This window comes from Mustela erminea, chromosome 9, assembly GCF_009829155.1.
Source record: "Mustela erminea isolate mMusErm1 chromosome 9, mMusErm1.Pri, whole genome shotgun sequence".
Classification (NCBI taxonomy): Eukaryota; Metazoa; Chordata; class Mammalia; order Carnivora; family Mustelidae; genus Mustela; species Mustela erminea.
Window position 1 is genome coordinate 54,232,375 of NC_045622.1, and position 19,260 is coordinate 54,251,634.

The window sequence follows — 19,260 nt, forward strand, 5'->3', positions numbered from 1 at the left end:
AAGGCAGCTTGATAAAGAGGCAAGAGTAACAGAGACCTGAAGAGAGAGGTCTGAACTTAGGATCCAGTCCTATAGTTATGTGACTACAAAAGTTGTTGGGCCTCTCTGGATGTAAGTTCCTTAAGACCTACCTCATCTCCTTACAGGTTGTTATAAGGATCAAAATGGAACCCGTATGTAAATGGATTCTGTAAACATAAAACATAACTGATATCCATTTATTCATCTAACAAGTATTTACTGAGCACCGATACTATTCTAGACTCTACGCAAGGTCCCTGCCCTCATGAAACTTGTGTTCTAGTAGGTGGGAGACACGTAATCAACATAAAGAAATCAGTAAACAGAAGTTTCCAAGAGTGATGAATGCTCTAAAGAAAATAAAACAGGTGACATAAAAAAGAGTGACTAGGAGAAAGGGAACCACTCTTAATCGAACAGTCATAGAAGACCAAACCAAAGTCCTATAACTTGAGACCTCAAAGATGTCTTTAGCAAACAAAGAGCTGGGGAAACAAGTGTTCTAGATATAAGAAAGGGAGAGGAGCTCAGCATGTTTGAAGCACCAAAAAAATGAGGTATGCCTAGAGCACAATGAGTAAGGAAAACTATTGAGAAATGAGGTTGAAAAAGTGGACAGAGGCCAAATCCAGCAGTCTTGACCACTAAGAAGATATTATAATTCCCATAAAGTCCTTTTTTTGTCAACATGGCTCAATAAACTGAGCCATTTGTGCAAATATCTCATGTGTACATTATCAAAAGTAGGACACTTCCAAATTTCTACCTTAGCAATTCCACCACCAAAAAATAAGTAGGAAGAGCCTATGCAATGGCCCTAGACATACAATTCTTAAGAATTTTATCTAAACAAAGACATCATTTATTATGTTCCATAAACCAGATAATCAAAAAAAACTAACAGAATTATAGAATATGAATTTAAAAAACTGAAGTTTTTAATAGAGAAAATATCAGCTCATTCAGCAAATATTTATCAAGCACCTACTATGTGCCAGGCACATTCTAAGGATGAGAGATACAACAATGAACAAATCAATGAAAATTTAAGCAATAACTAAGCAGAAGATTTAACCGTAGAAGTATCATAATAAATAGCAGAATTGAACTTGAACTTATGTCTCAGCATTTTCTGAAACAGGAGTTATAGGCTTACTCAAGTGTACCTGTCAGAAAGCAAACTTACCAAGGAATTCTTAATCACTTCACTCCTATAAAATTCTGGAAAAGAAGAAAAAAAAGTAAGTGATATGAAAAAAAATAAGTTCATTAACTCTTAATCCTATAAATTTTTTAACATATGTTCCAGTAAAACATTTAAAACATTTTCAAAGGAACTATTTTCTCTATACCTTCAACTGTAAAAAATAAATAAATAAATAAATAAAAATTAAATAAAAATTAAATAAAAGGGTCTTAAAGGAAAAATTTTCATAAAGAAAGACCAAAACTGTTAAAATTTAATTTAGCAAATTTTACCCCAGATTCTAATTTAATCCCTTAAAAATTTAGACTTTCTTCTCTCCTACCTTACAACCACTCTACAAAAACTGATTCCATATGCTCTGTAAGCATTAAAATCTCATGATCCTACAGACCTTCATGTGTACTGTAAACATTATGAACCTGCAGCGATGCAGACAAACACTGCCTCTTCTGAACCTGCTGAAGTCACCATCATGACACTCTGTCTCTGCAGAGTCTACAAGGACCTTCATATCTTTGTGATGCTATAAGACAAACTTCCCAGGTGTGATACATGGACCACTGGTACTTGACATGATGTTAGGTGATACACACAGACAACACTTTATTTTTTTCCTTCTATATTTAAATTTATGTCCCATATATTCCTCAACCCCTAACTGCAAGGTCTGAAAGGACGGAAGCATTTGTTTGATACAACTGCTATGTCCTCAGCATGTAAAACCATTCCTGGCATGGAGTAAACAATAAAGACTTTTTAATTGAATGAGTTATTGTACTTAATTTACTGAGTTATTTTACTAAGTTTAAAAATAATGATGGGTGGTTCAGTCAGTTCAGCACTCAGCACCTGGTTTCAGCTCAAGTCATGATCTCAGGGTCATGAGATGGGGCCCCAAGTTGGACTCTGTGCTAGCAGGGAGTCCGCTTGGGATTCTTTCCCTCTGCTCCTCCCTTTACATGCATACGTGACCACGTGCACCATTCCGCTCTCTCTCAAATGAATAAATCTCTAAAAACTTTTTAAAATAATGAACTTAAAAATATATATTAAGTATGTAATAGTATAGATGAAACTCAAAAAGAGTGAAACATGTCAAAGTTTACTAAAAACTAAAGCTAAGGAAGAGTCAGGCAATAAATGAACAGTAGGCCTAAATGTAAAACTCTCACAGGTAAGATCTTTAGATTAAAGCATTTCTTGATAAACATAATATCTATATTACTCTATATTTATCTTTCCTAATATATATATATGTATATACATATATATATGTATGGATAATTATTTTATGGAAAGATAGCCACTACATATTAAGTTTTAAAAAAAGACAGGTTCTAAGAATTCACAACAGGATCCAAATTTTTATAATTATGTCAATAATGTTTACCTTAGGTGATAGGAATGGGCTGCTAACTTTTATTTTCTGCTTGGCAGTATCCAATTTTTCTGTTTGACAAAATTATTTGAAATAAGAAGAGATAATTCTAATTATTTTTAAAAGGACCCTCTGATGGACATTTAGGTTACTGCTAATATTTAAATATTTCAAGTAATATTATAAATAATCATTCAGAGATATATAAGATAAACATTTAGAAGGAGAATGCAAGATAAAAGGAAAAATACAATTTGAATTTGGTAGATACTGCCATAGTCTACAAACGTGTTGTACTACTTTACAAGCCCACTTACGAAAATACCTGTTTTCCCAACACTGGCAACCCTAAGTATTATTCTTTTCATTTTTTCCCAAATGATTAACCAGTTATTCCAACCATAAATTAACTATAAAGATGTTGTGTGTAGGTATATGTATGTGTGCGTGTGTGCGTGCACACAGGCACATGCATGTGTATATTCTATTTAATATGTACCATGTTTATTTTTAGGGGGAAAAGACCCAAAAGGAATAAAAAAATCATTTTTTATTTCAAAGTAGTTTCACTTAACACACAAAAAAATTTTGTATTGTTTGAATTTTTTGCAAGCATGTATTACTTTAAAATCAATGGAAAAAAAGATATTTTTCTTTTCTTTAGAAAGAAAGAATTCCTCAGTTTAATCTGCAAAGTGTCTAAATTAAACAGTTCCCAAAATATGTATCTGCAACTCTAAGAAGATGACTAGTATTATTATTTCTTCCAAAATTTTGCTGACTGAATGTATGTGTAAATGAAACTAAACAATCTGCTTTCTCCGTGAGACCTTCAAAATAGACCTGATAATTTAAATGGAAAGAGGTCCACAAAAAAGCCCTACAAGAAATCATGGAGTCTGAGGTAATTTCTAACATGCTAAACATGGGCGTACACTGTCCACCATTCTGTTACATCTAAAATATTGTCAATAAAATTAGCAGCATGATACAGTAGTGATTTAACAGTGAACATAGGAGAATTTAATAGTGAACGTGGGAGAATTTAGAGTCAAAAAATAATTCCAGTCCCCATTCCACCTATGATATTCACTCTGAACAAGTCAGTCAACCTTTTGAGTCACATAGCTTACCTTTCAAAGGATAATGAAAAATGGAAAATAACAGTGTTATTGTGAGGCTCAAGTAAAATAGTGAATTATAAACACTTTGTGAACTTTGTGAACTATAATTTTTATTAACACAGTTCTGGTAATTTTTATTCACTTTAAGCAAAATTATTTGACAAGTAAATTTTTAAAAAGATACCACTCAAGACCTATTTCTACATGAAAGGGCCCATTAGATACAAATGCCTCTCTATCCAGGCTAAGTCAGACCTAGAAAAACAAAGCAATCAGACATTGCACAGCATGTTTTGGCTGTTATGCAGCATTCCATTCATTTAACAAATGCTTTTTTAGTACCTCAACCTCACTCATAAAAGAAGAAATACAAACTTAAACTATACTATAAAACTATTTTTCACCTATCAGATTGGCAAAAATTCAAAAGTTTGATTGCACAGTCTGTTGGTGAGCCCATGGGAGAAAAGGCACTCATACCTAGTAAGTGGGAATGCAAATAAAAAAAAATTTTTGCAATATCTATGAAAACTAGAAGTACACATCCTTTGCTATTTCCACCTCCTGGAAATTTACCCCACAGCTATACTAGCACTCATACAAAATAATGTACTTATGAAGTTATTCAAAGCAGTCCTGTGTGCAGAGCAAGACTAGGACAACTTAAATGCCTACCAAGAGAAGCCAATTAAATAAATCATGGGACACCTACTTATTGCAGAACTGTGCAGAAAAAAAAATTAGGGAAGCGCTGAAAAATCAGAGAAGCTCTCTATAGACAAACATCTAAGACATTTTAGGTGAAAAATGCAAGGCACAGAAATATATATAGTTTGTACTATTTTTATTTGTATTTGCATAAAGAATTCAGCAAAGAGAAACAAAAAATGTAGAAACAGTGGTTATTAGGGTGGGGTAAAAAAACTACGGAGATGAGACAGGTGAAAAGATTTGAAACCTTTATATTTCTTTTGAACCACGACTGCATTAGCTGTTCAAAAAAATTAAATGGAAGGGTGCCTGGGTGGCTCAGTGGGTTAAAGCCTCTGCCTTCAGCTCAGGTCATGATCCCAGGGTCCTGGGATCGAGCCCTGCATCGGGCTCTCTGCTGAGCAGGGAGCCTGCTTCCCTCTCTCTCTGCCTGTCTCTCTGCCTACTTGTGATCTCTGTGAAATAAATAAAATCTTTAAAAAAAAAAATTAAATGGAAAAAATATGAGGGCTTAATATGTGCCAAGCATTGTTCCAAGCGCAGTGAACAAAACTAACCCACAATTTTCTGGATTATACAGAGTTCATCTTCTAATGTATCCAAAATAACTGGCTGGCATTCTGGGAACTCACATTTCATGGGTGAAAAAAAAAAACTATGACTGAAGAACAAACATGATTTTATAAAAATTTCAAGTTTAAGAGGAAACCACAATTAGAACCCTAGTTCTTCATCCATTAACACAAGGCTTTGTTCTCTGGGGCTGTGATAACTTTGATCTGAACTACCTAACAAGAAGGCAGTATCCTAAGAGCACTGAAAGATGCCAAAAGTCAAAAAATCTCACACATAACTTCTTAGGATCTGCTGCGAATTCAGTCAAAATAAAAGAATAACTTAGAGATCAGTATTTCAAATATTCTTCCAATTTAAAAAAACAAACAAACAAACAAAAACTTCTTTTGAAACTAAGAAATGGGGATGTCTAGGTGACTCAGTCCATTAAGCATCTGCCTTCGTTCGGCTCAGGTCCTGATCTCCAGTCCTGAGATCAAGCCTGTATTGGGCTCCCTGCTCAGCAGAGTCTGCTTCTCTCTCTCTCTGCCTTTCCCACTTCCCACCACTCATATTCTCTCTCTCAAATAAATAAAATAAACTGAGAAATGATGCCACTAAACAGGTGGTATGGTACAGGTGAGTTTGTAGGAAGAGCCAACTGGCCCTCTACCGTGGTCATCCTACACCAAGGGCTGCATAAAGATCATGAAGAGAATATTTGTGTTTATCATCACAGGTCCAAAAGATAAGGTGGATTAACTAGGCTTATTAATGAAACAACTTCCTGGCTCCTCCTATGGTAGTTAAAAGTTATAAAACCCAACATGCAGGCCCAAAAGAAAATGATAAATGGATTCCATTCAGCCATGACATTTTGGAGTAGGAGGAAGCCTCCGAAATCATCATTTATCTCATTTTAGAGGTAAATTCACCAAAGTTCACAAGAGGGACTAAATGTCCTAGTCAAGGGGCTTGCCAGTTAGCGACAGACTCACCACCACTGGCAGAGACTGTACTCCCTTGTGGAGTATCAGCTAACCCCTCACTGCATGAATGATCATTTCATGGTGGCAACTTTAAGAAGTCGTCTATGATAACTTCTAAACTCAAGGTGTAGTATGAGCTAGAAGAAGACAAAGAATAAACCAAAAAAGTCACTTTGCCACCACATCTCTTAGACAACTTTTAATAAGATGGTCATCAACCAGCCCCTGACCACGCTCTTCTTATTAACTACTTTGACTGTTAACAAATACCTAAAATGTGCTGCTAAGTACTATGTTAATTTTTATTATCAAAAATATTGCTGGAGCAAGAACACAAAAGTTTTATGAAAATAATCAAGGACTGATTATATAGAAAACGATTATATAGAAACGATCAATAATTTAAAATACTCGGGGTGCCTGGGTGACTCAGTTGGTTAAGCATCCAGCTCTTAGTTTCAGCTTAGATCATGGTCTCGGGATCAGGGGATGAGCCCCCCATGGGGCTCTGCACTCAACGGGGAGTCTGCTTCTCTCCCTTTCTCTGACACTCTATCCCTCTCCCCCACCCCAAGAGAGATAAATAAATCTTTAAAAAAATTTTTTTTTAACTCTGGCATGGCTCAGTCGGTAGAGCATGTGATGCTTGATCTCAGGGTTCAAGCCCCACTCTCAGTGTAGAGATTACTTAAAAATTAAAAAAAAATTTTTAATTAATCTAAAAAAAGAAAACACTCTGGCACTGTCATATATTGCTAATGATAAAACCCATTATAGTGAGCAGAAGACCAAATGTATTAAGATCTGCAAAAATGCTTATACCCGAAGACAATGACCAAACTGTTTCATTTTCCTTCTGGACACATAGGAAGACAATATATCCTGGTCCCCTTTCCATCTAAAAACGATGACACTACTGATTTATGGCCAATGAAATGTTGTAAAATTTATGTAGGCCATTTCCATAAAAAAAAAAAAAAAAGAAAGAAAGAAAGAAAAGAAAAAAAAAAACTCCCTCAAATAATCCTTCTCTCTTGCCATGCCAAAAGTCATGTATTGATGATAGCAGCATTCCAAAATAGAAGAAGCTGGGATACCTGAGTCACCGCTTAGAGGACAACTGCCAAGACAATGCCTGTTAAGAACACCTGCACTGGACTTAGTATAAGAAATTTATTATGTTATGCCACTTAGATCTGCAGTATTTGTTATAGTAGCTAGCATTAATCATTCAGCTTTAATGGTGTTTTAAGAATATGCAATGGTTACAATGAAAAATAAGAATAAAATTATATGAAAATGCAGAATTTAGAGTCCTTTTTTTATCCTTAAAAATTATTTTATTGCTATTTACATTATGGTGGTGGTTCTACCCTATGTAATTCCTGATTGAATCTTTTAATGGGCATATACTGGTATTGAAATTAAAAAAACAAAAAAGGTATTAAATGACTACTGCTTTAATAATGGTCTTTAAAAGTAATTAAAACCAGGGGTACCTGGGTGGCTCGGTTGGTTAAGTGTCTATCTTCAGCTCAGGTCATGATCTCAGTCAGAGTCCTGGGATCAAGCCCCATGTTGTTGGGCTCCCCACGCATCTGCTTATCCCTTTTTCCCCTCCCTCCATTCATGCTCTCTTTCCCTCTCTCAAATAAATAAAATCTTTTAAAAAAAAAAAAGTTATTAAAACCAGAAAGGTAAAATGTCGTTTGAATTTTTCATCTTTGTCATAGTACAAAATTCAAATAAGCCCTTAGTAACTCTAAAATAATACCACTTTTTGTTTATATAAATATATCTTCAATCACATTTTACCCAGTGTTACAACTTTATCTCAGTTGTTCCTTGAAAACTTCATAAGGCATCATTATCTCCACTTTACAAATGGGCAAAGTGAGGTTTCAAAAAGCCATGATCATTGTCCAGCGTCACATAGCTAGACCTACTCTCTATTTTCAATCCTAATTCAGTATTCCTCCCATATACCATGCTTGTTCCCTTGTACCACCCAACACAGGTCAACTGATTATATCCAAGCGCCTTTCATCCAATATGTATTCAAAAGACGCTTGTGATTTTGAATCAAATATTCATTTGTTCTACTCTCAGAATTGCCACTTACGCAGCAGTCCACAGTACAACATGTGCAGCTGAAGTCAAGGAAACCAAGCCATTCTTCTAAAAATGACCCCACAAATACACAAGGAATTACAAATATGAGAAGATATAAACTGGTTTCAATTTTACCACAATATTTTTTAAAATTATGTTTTGAAGAAAATAAAATTAGTACATATACTGGACTCATATACCTACTTTCATGATACCTACTGGAACAAAAACATTCATAGGCAACATTCATAAATAAATGATAAATTTAGCAATTAAGAACTATCCAAAAGCCATGTTTCTTTTATATATGATATATGTAACAACTGCTCATGAAATATTTTCGGATAGCATTGACAGTTTAGCTTTCCAATAAGTAATAATAGCAAATCGAGAGGCACCGATACTCACTTGTGTTACAAAAGAATAAAAAGGAGATGTAACAATCTGTGGGAAAGTCCACAGATTCCCTTACCTTTATATATCTTTTCAGTATTACACAAGTGAAGCGTGAAGTAGGTATCAAGGAGCTGATGGCCATTTCTATTAACAATGTTCCGGGCAGCAATGTTCCGAAGGTGTCTGAGACGTCGCTAAAACCAACAACAAAAAAGAGGGGCACATTCAGCTTTTCCTCCTGTAAAATATTCTGAAAGTTACAGTCTGAAAATGAAACCTAGGAAGTTGCCCCAGTTATTGATATGTTGAGCCAGTAACCTTAACCCAGTCTCTTATTTATGCCTCAGCATTCCCTCTGTCAAGTAGGAATTATACCTGCCCAATCTCATTTACAAGTTTGTTGTGAGTATGAAATGACAACAAATACAAAGTATTGTCAAAGAGCATAAATGTTATTTACATAAGTACTGTGTAACTGTACAATAGCATTAGTATTTCCTGGAATACAAACTAAGTAGTAATTTGCTTTCTTCCCTTCAGAAGAATACTAGTAGACATGCAAATCCATCTCATACCTACAGACAAGCAGTTATTACATACATACACCCCCTGTTGCTAGTGCATTCTAGAAGCCACATCATCTATACAACCAGGAAAAGATGCCAAGCCAAAACATAACTCACTGGGCACTTCAGCCAGCCAGTCAGTAACCCAACTGTAGTGAGCTTAAATTAAACTTTCACCTGACCAGCAGTCAAACAATCTCTTTCCTGATCAGTCTCTCCTTCCCAACAATTTCTCCAACTAAGATGCACCAATCATTTGGAGTCCCAATTGCTGAAAAGGCAAACACTAAATAATCAACAGTAGAAATCAACAAAAATACAAGGTAACAAATAGACAAATAAAAGCATATCAAAAAGAGAAAATGTTGGCAATGCTCAAGTCTGGGAACATCAGATTCATTCCCAAAGGCTAGTTCCCTGTGTCAGATAATTATTTCTGTACTAAAAAATAGAAATCGAGTGCTCAGTTGTTGTTTTTTTTTTAAAGATTTTTTTATTTATTTGACAGAGAGAGATCACAAGTAGGCAGAGAAGCAGGCAGAGAGAGAGAGGAGGAAGCAGGCTCCCCGCTGAGCAGAGAGCCCGACATGGGACTCGATCCCAGGACCGCGAGATCATGACCTGAGCCGAAGGCAGTGGCTTAACCCACTGAGCCACCCAGGCGCCCCGAGTGCTCAGTTTTAAAATACGCTTAAAGTTGGGGCGCCTGGGTGGCTCAGAGGGTTAAAGCCTCTGCCTTCGGCTCAGGTCATGATCCCAGGGTTCTGGGATCGAGCCCCGCATCGGGCTCTCTCCTTGGTGGGGAGCCTGCTTCCTCCTCTCTCTCTCTGCCTGCCTCTCTGCCTACTTGTGATCTCTCTCTGTCGAATAAATAAATAAAATCTTTTAAAAAAATAAAATAAAAAATTAAAATAAAATACGCTTAAAGCTCTCCCTTTATGCTGAAAGACAGCCCAACCTATTGCGGTAAGTCCATCTTCAATTATATATGCAGTCAGCTGGAAAAGTACAGTTCTGTCTTTCCATGCACATAGCAACCTAATCCTTTCTCCCAATCTAGAGATTAAGATTCTTTGAGAGGTTATTGTCCAATAAATTTGTTTAATACTCTAAGTATGAAAAGGCCCAAATATATTTACAAAAAGTTCCTCTGGCTGGGGCGCCTGGGTGGCTCAATGGATTAAGCGCCTGCCTTCAGCTCAAGTCATGATCTCAGGGTCCTAGGATGGAGCCCTGCATGGGCTCTCCATGAGCCCTCCACTGAGCAGGGAGCCCATTTCTCTCTTCCTTTCCCTCTGCCCCTCCCCCTGCTCATGCTTGCTCATGCTCTCTCTCTCAAATAAATAAATAAAACCTTCAAAAAATAAAAAGTTCTTAGGGCTTATTCTAAAAGACTCATTTTTACACAATCTGCCAATGGTTTCCATTTCATACCTTGGATTACAGTCACTATCTCTTCCTCCTGTATATTCTTCATTAGCCCTCTCAATCAAGATTTTAAATTAACAGGAAAACTAACCACATCTATTTTGCTGTAAATTACAATCCTGGTCTTCTGTTCAAAGACCTAAAAATATTACTCAAAGCCTCTAGAATAAAGTACAAACTTGCCCTATTGCTTTCAAAGCCCTGTACAATCTGACCTCTCCACATCCTATGTTTATAAACTTCTCACTAGACCTTCTACATATCCAACCCTCAGTCATACACGAATGCTTAAGATTCCATGAAAAAGACCGTGCATGCTCCTAGCCCCAGGCTTTTGCTAATGATAGCTTAACTTACTTCAAAGTTTAGGAGAGAAGACTTCTCCTTCCTTTGTTTCTGAGGTTAGCTGCTCCTTTATTTGAACAAGTAAGAACTTTGCTTCTATCTCTCCGATAGCACTTACCTCATTTAAACTAGTCTTATTAGTTGATTAGTTATTGTCCCTATTAATGGAGGAAATGACTTGATAACAGAGACTATTACCAACCCTACACTGTCAGCACTTCTTAAATGCTCACCATGTGCCATGCTCTGTACTGAACACTTCAAACATACGATGTTATTTAATCCGCATAACAACCCCATGACATGAGGTTTTACTCATTATCATTATGCATCTCTTTATCCCAACATTCCTCTGTAACCCAATAGAAAATAATAAACAATAAACAGGCAATATATCTCAAAAGAAGGAAGGAAAGAAAGAAAGAAGGAAAGCAAGGGGTTACACCTATATATGGATGTGTATCATACACTTCTATCTCCTGTACACGCACGTGCGTGCACACGCGCGCACACACACACACACACACACACACACACAATTGATACAGGCTGGTCTTTACACTCCCCTATTGCCACAGAGGGCAGCGTGAGCAATGATCTATCCTTCAACACAAGAGAATAATATTATGACAAATACAATAATAATGGAACAGACTGCCTTACGAAGCAATGTACAAGGCCTGGCCAGAGATGTAATTTACACAGATGCATAGATATTACTGAAGAGATCTTTCTTTCCACTATCTAGGAAGTTAGCACAACTGGCTCGAAGACACCTTCAGACTCCAAGCTATACAATTCTAAAATCAGCAGTGGAGTCTACAAACATTTACCTGGGGGGGTTACCAATATGTCATTATTGATTGCTTCCATGCTCCTTCCACTAACGTGAGTAAAACAACACTGACCACATCCAGGCATTTTATAAGAAGATCTACAGAAAACAAACAAAAAAAACACAAACAAAAAACAAAAACCTCCTCCACAAATTAACCAACTACACTTAAAGCACTGAGTGTAAAAAAGTACAACTTTTTGCCTTTTCCCCTATTTTATTTATTTCAAAAGCATTATGGTAAGTATTCTCATTACACCATGATTAAATAAAATACAAGATGCTCCCAGCAGCTAGAAGGGACAAAGGAAATCAACTCTTTATAGGTAAATTATAGAGGTAATTTTGATGAAAGGCAGTAAAGGTACACATGAAGCCTCTTGTGCTTTTTGTCTTGGCTTCCTCTTTAATAATATTCATTCCAATTTTATCACACAGCTACTTTTTATTTTTAAAAATGCTAAACTGTAATAAAATGGAATTTAATAATAATGTGTCAATGTTACTTTTTAGTTTTGACACATGAAAAATGGTAATGTAAGATGATGACATTAGGGGAAACTGAATGAAGGAAATTCTCTGAACATTTTTAAAACTTTTCTGTAAATTTAAAATTATTCCAAATAAAGTTTTTTTTTTTTTAGTTGTTGTCTCTTTCAGAGTTAGGAGTTGTGTAAGCACAAAAAGAGTGCCAATAAAGCATTTCACAAGCTCAGTTTTATTAATAAAACTCTTCTTCATTCCCCCCATTCATTTCCTTCCTTTTAATTTTTTTTTAAGATTTTATTTATTTATTTGACAGAGAGATAGAGAGTACAAGTAGGCAGAGCAGCACGCAGAGGGAGTGGGAGAAGCAGATTCCCCGCTGAGCAGGGAGCCCCATTCAGGGCTCAATCCCAGGACCCTGGGATCATGACCCGAGCCGAAGGCAGCTGCTTAACAGACTGAGCCACCCAGGCGCCCCAAAAAATAGTGTAGTAAAGTTTGGGTTTTGGGGGGTTTTTTGGGGTTTTTTTTTTCCATCTCCTTCCTTTAGACTCCCACTTCTCTTCCTCTCCTTCCCGTAAGATTTAATGCGATTAAAAAGAAACACTGGAAGGTTAAGTCAGAAACTCATAAAAAATGATTACCTATGGGGGTAAGAACAAGCTAGAGGAAATACAGATAAAAATAAGACTTTCCTGCTACTTGCTTATACAGTTTTGACTTCTGTACCATATAAATGTCTTACATACTCAAAAAGTAAAGTTAAATAAGTAAGGAAAAGTTTAAACCAACTAAACCTAGTCCAAAATATAAGAGCAATACCAAAATCATCACCAGTTTTAGGAAATATCAACTACCTTCACCCAAATTATTATCCCATGATCCAAGAATTACTGAAGAAACCAGAGTGACCTAAAGGATCCTCTCTTGTTTTCAGGTCCCCCAGAAGATCTATACTTGAAAAACAGTATGTGATTTTACCTAACATGGAAAAAGGGTTAGTTCCAGATATTTGTCTATCTTCCCCAACAAGAACATAAATTCTGTAAGAGATTTTATTTTATTTATTTTTAAAGATTTTATTTGTTTGTCAAAGAGCGCAGGCATGCACAAGCAGGGGAAGCAGCAGGCAGAGGGAGAAGCAGACTACCTGCTGAGCAAGGAGCCTGATACCATGACCTGAGCTAAAGGCAGACACTTAAACTAAGCTACCCAGGCACCCCAGAGATTTTTTTTTTATTATTTATACTTGTATTTCCAGCATCGAGCTGAGTACCTAGTAAATGGCAGACACACAATAAATGTTTTTTGACTGAATTAATAAATCTCCTGTGAATTAGCCCAGTCAAGAATCTCGTGGTATGGGACACCTGGTGGTTCAGTCAGTTAAACATCTATCTTCAGCTGCCACTCCCCCTGTTAGTGTGCTCTCCTTCTCTGACAAAATCTTAAAAAAAAAAAAAAGAAGACTTACCTCTTCAAATGGCCCACCAAAACACAGCTGAAATCAAATCTGTCTTATGATCTAAAGTGGCTCACGTACCTCAGGAAAGTATGAATACTCTGAGCAATTAAAATTTCCACAAACTTTGGAATTATTCTTTAAGATAACATCCTATGCAGTTTTCTTAACCAGCAATCTCCTTACACTTTCTCAAATGTTCTATGCCTTTATGGTTATGAAATACTCTTTGTGCATCTTTCTTTAGCAATAGGTTTAGGCAGCAAAGTTGTACTCTAATAACATCCACCCCCAAAACTAAAGCTGAACAGATTTTAACTTTTAAATTGGAATTAACGAGGCTTAAAATCTTTGAAACACTATCTCTAAAATGTTCTATGTAGGGAATAAAAACATTCACTAACATATAAAATAAAAACTCCTATTCAGCTTCGATTTGGAAGATTGATAGATATAATGAGAGCACAACTCTGCTACCTGAAGTGTTGGTGGTGAGCAAAAGACCTGTATGACCCTAAATTCCTAACATTTTTACAAATCTTTCAAATATAAATTCTAAAACAAGACTTAAGCGGTATGCATTGTAGATCTGAAGCATTTGCTTTAGTAAAAAAAAATAATAATAATTACTCACTGGTAATGACTGAAACTGATGCCTCTAAAGAACTTTTTAATACTACTACTGTTGTTAGCCAACTGCTACAAACCGTAACAGTAGTCTAGAGGTGCCTGGGTGGCTCAGTTGGTTAAGTGTCTGCTTTCGGCTCAGGTCATGATCTCCGGGTCCGGTGACTGAGTCCCGCATTGGGCTCCCTGCTCAGCGGGAAGTCTGCTTCTACCTCTCCCTTGGCCTGTCTTCCCCACTTGTGCTCTCTCTCTCTCTCTCTCTGAAATAAATAAAATCTTAAAAAAAAAAAAAAAGTAGTCTAAAGTTTTGGGGTTTTTTTTTGTATTTTGTGTTTATTTTGTCCTGCCCAGCACCTATTTGACTAAAACAAAACAAACAGAAAAACTCCCTTGTACAGTCACCCTCTCCTACTATCAATCTCTCTATGCTTCCTTTAGAATTAACTCTACCTCCAACCCCAAGGATGTTCATGGCATGACTGAGATCAGGTCAATCAGCACATTCCATCCCCCTGACCTTAACATATAAGTTAATTAAGACCACTGAAAGACTCAGAAATTATATTAAATTATTAAGTTTTTTTTTCCTCCACACTGGCCCTGAATCTGGAAGGATACAGAACTGGAGATGTTGGCAGCTATCCTTCATCAGAGTGAAACCAAAAAATGAAACCAACAAGGAAGAAAGCAGAGCAAAAAGATATGAGATTCAGGTCCTGCCAAGAATTTAAGTGTCTCTGGGTCAAACATACCTAAAATGAGAATTGGAATGACAACTACCAGCCAAGTTCCCATAAAACTGTCAAAGATTACAACTAGGGAGATTTATATTGTGACTATTTATTTAGGATTTATCCCATAACAGGTTAGTAGATGAAGAGTAACATTTAGTGGCAGGATACAAAGAAATGTTTCATTTTGTTCAACATCCCCATGTTTTAGAAAATGATCATTTCTGGTTGGTTAATTCATTTTTGTTGAATCTCAATATGGGTGACAGCACAGCTTTAAAAACAGTCAAATCACATCCCAGAACAAAAAGAAATCCAAAACAATTTTCAGTAGTGATATACATCATTGGGGTTCTATATTCCTCCTGAGTTTTACCATTCCCTTGCAGGTATCTAAAATGCTCTGACTTCCAAGGTATAATAACGACCAAAGAGAACTAACGTGTCTTTGATCTTTTTTTTTTTTTAATTTATTATTTTTTATTTGACAGACAGAGATTACAAGTAGGCAGAGAGGCAGGCGGAGAGAGAGAGGAGGAAGCAGGCTCCCTGCCGAGCAGAGCCCGATGCGGGACTCGATCCCAGGACCCTGAGATCATGACCTGAGCCACCCAGGCGCCCCAGTTTGATCTTATTCCTCGTCACTGCTGTAGAGAGTGATTCAGGGAGGCTAATAGCTAACAGGAGGAGAATATGGCTCCCATTCACCCTTCCTTCCCTATCCGTAACCCTTGCTTCAAAAACACAAATACTGTGTTTCTTAAATATAATCACTCCACAAATCCCCACCACTGCCAAACTAAATAACCATCCCACATACACCTTTTATGACTTCTAAGACCATAGAGAGGCATCTTCCAAAACAAATTTTGAGTATAATTTGCTTAATCTACAAGTTATTATAAGCCAATAATATAATCAATACTCTATAACCTGATAGAAAAGGAGGCAAAGGATATAAAAAGAAATGGAAATAGTCTATAAACCATATGAGAAGAAAAAGAAATGGAAAAGAAAAAGCAACGGAAATGGTCAATAAACATATGAGAAGATGTATAATCACGCCCCTAATTAAAGATATATACATCAAAACAACCATTCCACCTCACAGAAGACTAGTTTCCAAACAAGGTCTGTATCAAACATCACACCCCCGCGCTCTCACCCCCGGGGGCTCTCTTACAATGTAGCACTGCCAACCCCTCAGTAACAAAATGGGGTCTATGTTCCTTCTCCCTTAATGTAGGTAGGACTGTGACAATGGTAGAAATTAGACTACATGACTTCCAAGGCTAAATCATAAAATTATCTAGTTGTCTTACGATGCTCTTTCTTAGAACCCAATCACACGAATGTGAAGACACCAAGAAGCTACATGAAAAGGACTTTGTAGTTGCTCTCCACTTGATCTCTCATCAAGTGAGATCCCAGCTATAGCTAGATATATAAGTGACCGTATCAGCCCCCAGCCTTGAAGCCACCAGAAATGACACCAAATAAGGCAGAAAAAAGTCATTCCTACCACAGCCAAACAAAACTGCACAAACATAAGCAAAATAAATGATGATGTTGTTTTATGCCACTAATTTTTTTTCTTACTCGGCAATAGAAAATGAAGAATCCTATCTGATTAAATGGTCAAACTATTTAGTTTTTGTCACAGATGATATAAGTAAGGAAAATAATGCAAGAAGAAATACAAACTGGTTCAATTTGGAGGGACAGCAATTTAGCAATAATTATTAAATTTAAAATTGCATGTAATATTTGACCAATTCCACAAGTCACGAAAATGTGTGCAAATATGCTTATTCTGACATTGGCTATAAAAGCAAAAATTCAATAACCACTCTTAAATTGTAGTACAGCATACAATCAAAAACTATGTACCCATTTTTTAAGAAGCACTAGTATGGAACACAAGAGAACCTGAAATTTTAAATGTTTACTTAAACAAATATTACTATATTTGTACTAAAGAGTTCCTAAAAATCAGTAAGAAAAAAATCCAACTCATTCTGTAAAGAGGCAGAGAGTAAATTATTTTAAGTTTTCAGTACATATCCATTCTCTTCATATTCTTATTTATTTGTTTACAATCCTTTAACCATAATAACTTTTCTTAGTCTCCTTAGTTACAAATGCCAGAAACTGTTGGCCAGTTTGCTAAGTTCTAATGTAGAAAATCACAGATATTATGAGATAATTTTTTTAAATAGCACTTGGTTTAGAAATGTAGTCAAACTTGTTCTGGGCACCTGCCCCCCCTTTCCAATCTTCAACTCATTTTTTTTTTTTCAGGTCAGGCATTTATTTTCTCCCTGGGACTAGGCTAAACGGCATGGAGGAATAAGGCCCAGGTTGTTTCCAGTAAACTCAGATTACCACTATTTTGATATACTTTTCTTTTTTTTTTGATATACTTTTCTAAGGGAAAACAAAAGCAAACCTGAGAGATTAGTTTTCCACATTCCCACAGAAGGTAAAAATGTTGAATTACTGAGTTGAGAATTTAAGCATGATAAATTAGATCAGTCTTTTTAAAAAATACAAAAGCTCCTTCTATATTATAGCACTCAATCACCTATTTTTTCTAATCTTTTGATCTCACCTGAAAGACTCCCCGGAAAAAGTTTTTAAAAGAACACAAAATGCTTTATTTTAACCAGTGCTTGGTGCTATTGGTTATAGGCAAATAGTACCAACAGCCTAATGTTACAGATTTAAACAAACAAATAAAAAAAACTAATTCTAATCTTTCATAAAATACATTATAGCTCCCATCCCTAACTGACCGCTCTCTGATGCAAATCATACAACCTTGGAACTAAAACCTTTATTTTGACATTCATTCCAATCTCACTCAGTCCCAGAATTTAAGTCAGTCGTTTAGTAAACACTACAATTGTAATACAGACTTCCCCACAGGAAAAGGCCAAATATATCTCTCTGAACCTTCTACATTTCTTATACACTTGGGCTCTGGGTGCTGTCTCTAAACCTATCTACCCCCAATCTTGGTGGAAGGTCCAAACTTGCCCTTCTCCCTCCATGTTTCCTCTGGGTAGTGTTGCTCTAAGAAACAAGTCTTTGCAGTGACAGGTCTAGCATTTTTCTCCACCTATATCTCTCATCCTCCCCCTCTTGTTCCCTTCTTCCTTCTATTTTATCTTGCTGGTACTTCTTCCACACACCATGCTAGGAACTCTAGGGATACAAACATGGCATTCCCTAATTTCAGAGTATGTAACCTCACTAAAGAGCTAGAGTTTGTGCACACAAAAAGGCCAATCTGAGGTCAAACAATCTAGCAGTATACTGTCAATGAGCATTTATTAGAAAACTATTATTCTAGAAATATAAGACCAAGGAAGAAAGACACAGAATTACAAACAAGGACCTGGAAGATAAAAATTGGAAGACAGGAGACAGCTCTCAGTGGTCCAAGTGTTAAGAGTAATATCCTGGGGGAATGCCTGGGTAACTCAGTTGATTAAGCATCTGCCTTCAGGTCAGGTGGATAACAGAGTCCTGGGATCAAGTCCCAAAGCAGGCTCCTTGCTCAGTGGGGAGCTTGCTTCTGCTTCTCCCTCTGCCTCCTGTTCCCCCTGCTTGTGCCCTCCCTCTCTCTCTTTCTGAAAAATAAATAATTTTTTTTTAAAAGAGTAATATTGGGCGCCTGGGTGGCTCAGTGGGTTAAGCCGCTGCCTTCGGCTCGGGTCATGATCTCGGGGTCCTGGGATTGAGTCCCGCTTCGGGTTCTCTGCTCCGCGGGGAGCCTGCTTCCTCCTCTCTCTCTCTCTGCCTGCTTCTCTGCCTACTTGTGATCTCTCTGTGTCAAATGAATAAATAAAATCTTTAAAAATAAATAAATAAATAAATATAAATAAATAAAAAATAAAAGAGTAATATTATGGCCATAATTTGCTTCAAAATAACTGGGGTAAGGGAGAGAGGATGATTAGGTAGGCATCGGTTAAACAAGATATGTCATCACATGGCAGTTACTGAAGTTATATTACATAACAGGTACCTGGGAGTTCATTATATACCTCCTCATATATATGCATTTCAATATACACTGATATACACAATATACATTGCACTACACATATTTCAAATTTCCATAATAAAAAGGTTTTAAAGTAATATTAACAGGAACAGAAAGAAAGGATAAGACAATATAGGAGCCTAAGCAAAAATGGGCTTAATGGGCAGATTAGATAATGGATACAATTGAGGATGAAATGAAGATTAACAAAAGAAACAAGGAAGTCAAAAGGCTCT

At 36.4% G+C, this 19,260-nt stretch overlaps 1 protein-coding gene across 4 annotated transcripts in view; it reads right to left on the reverse strand.

Annotated features, from left to right (window-relative positions):
• Positions 1 to 19,260, reverse strand: part of UVRAG (UV radiation resistance associated) — a 298,599-nt gene that overhangs the window by 256,161 nt on the left and 23,178 nt on the right. For all 4 annotated transcript variants that reach the window (XM_032359467.1, XM_032359470.1, XM_032359468.1 and 1 more), the window contains 2 exons: positions 8,570 to 8,687; positions 1,208 to 1,242 (listed from right to left, as the gene is read on the reverse strand). In XM_032359467.1, the coding sequence (XP_032215358.1) occupies positions 1,208 to 1,242; positions 8,570 to 8,687 (153 nt within the window). The remainder of the gene's footprint in view (positions 1 to 1,207; positions 1,243 to 8,569; positions 8,688 to 19,260) is intronic.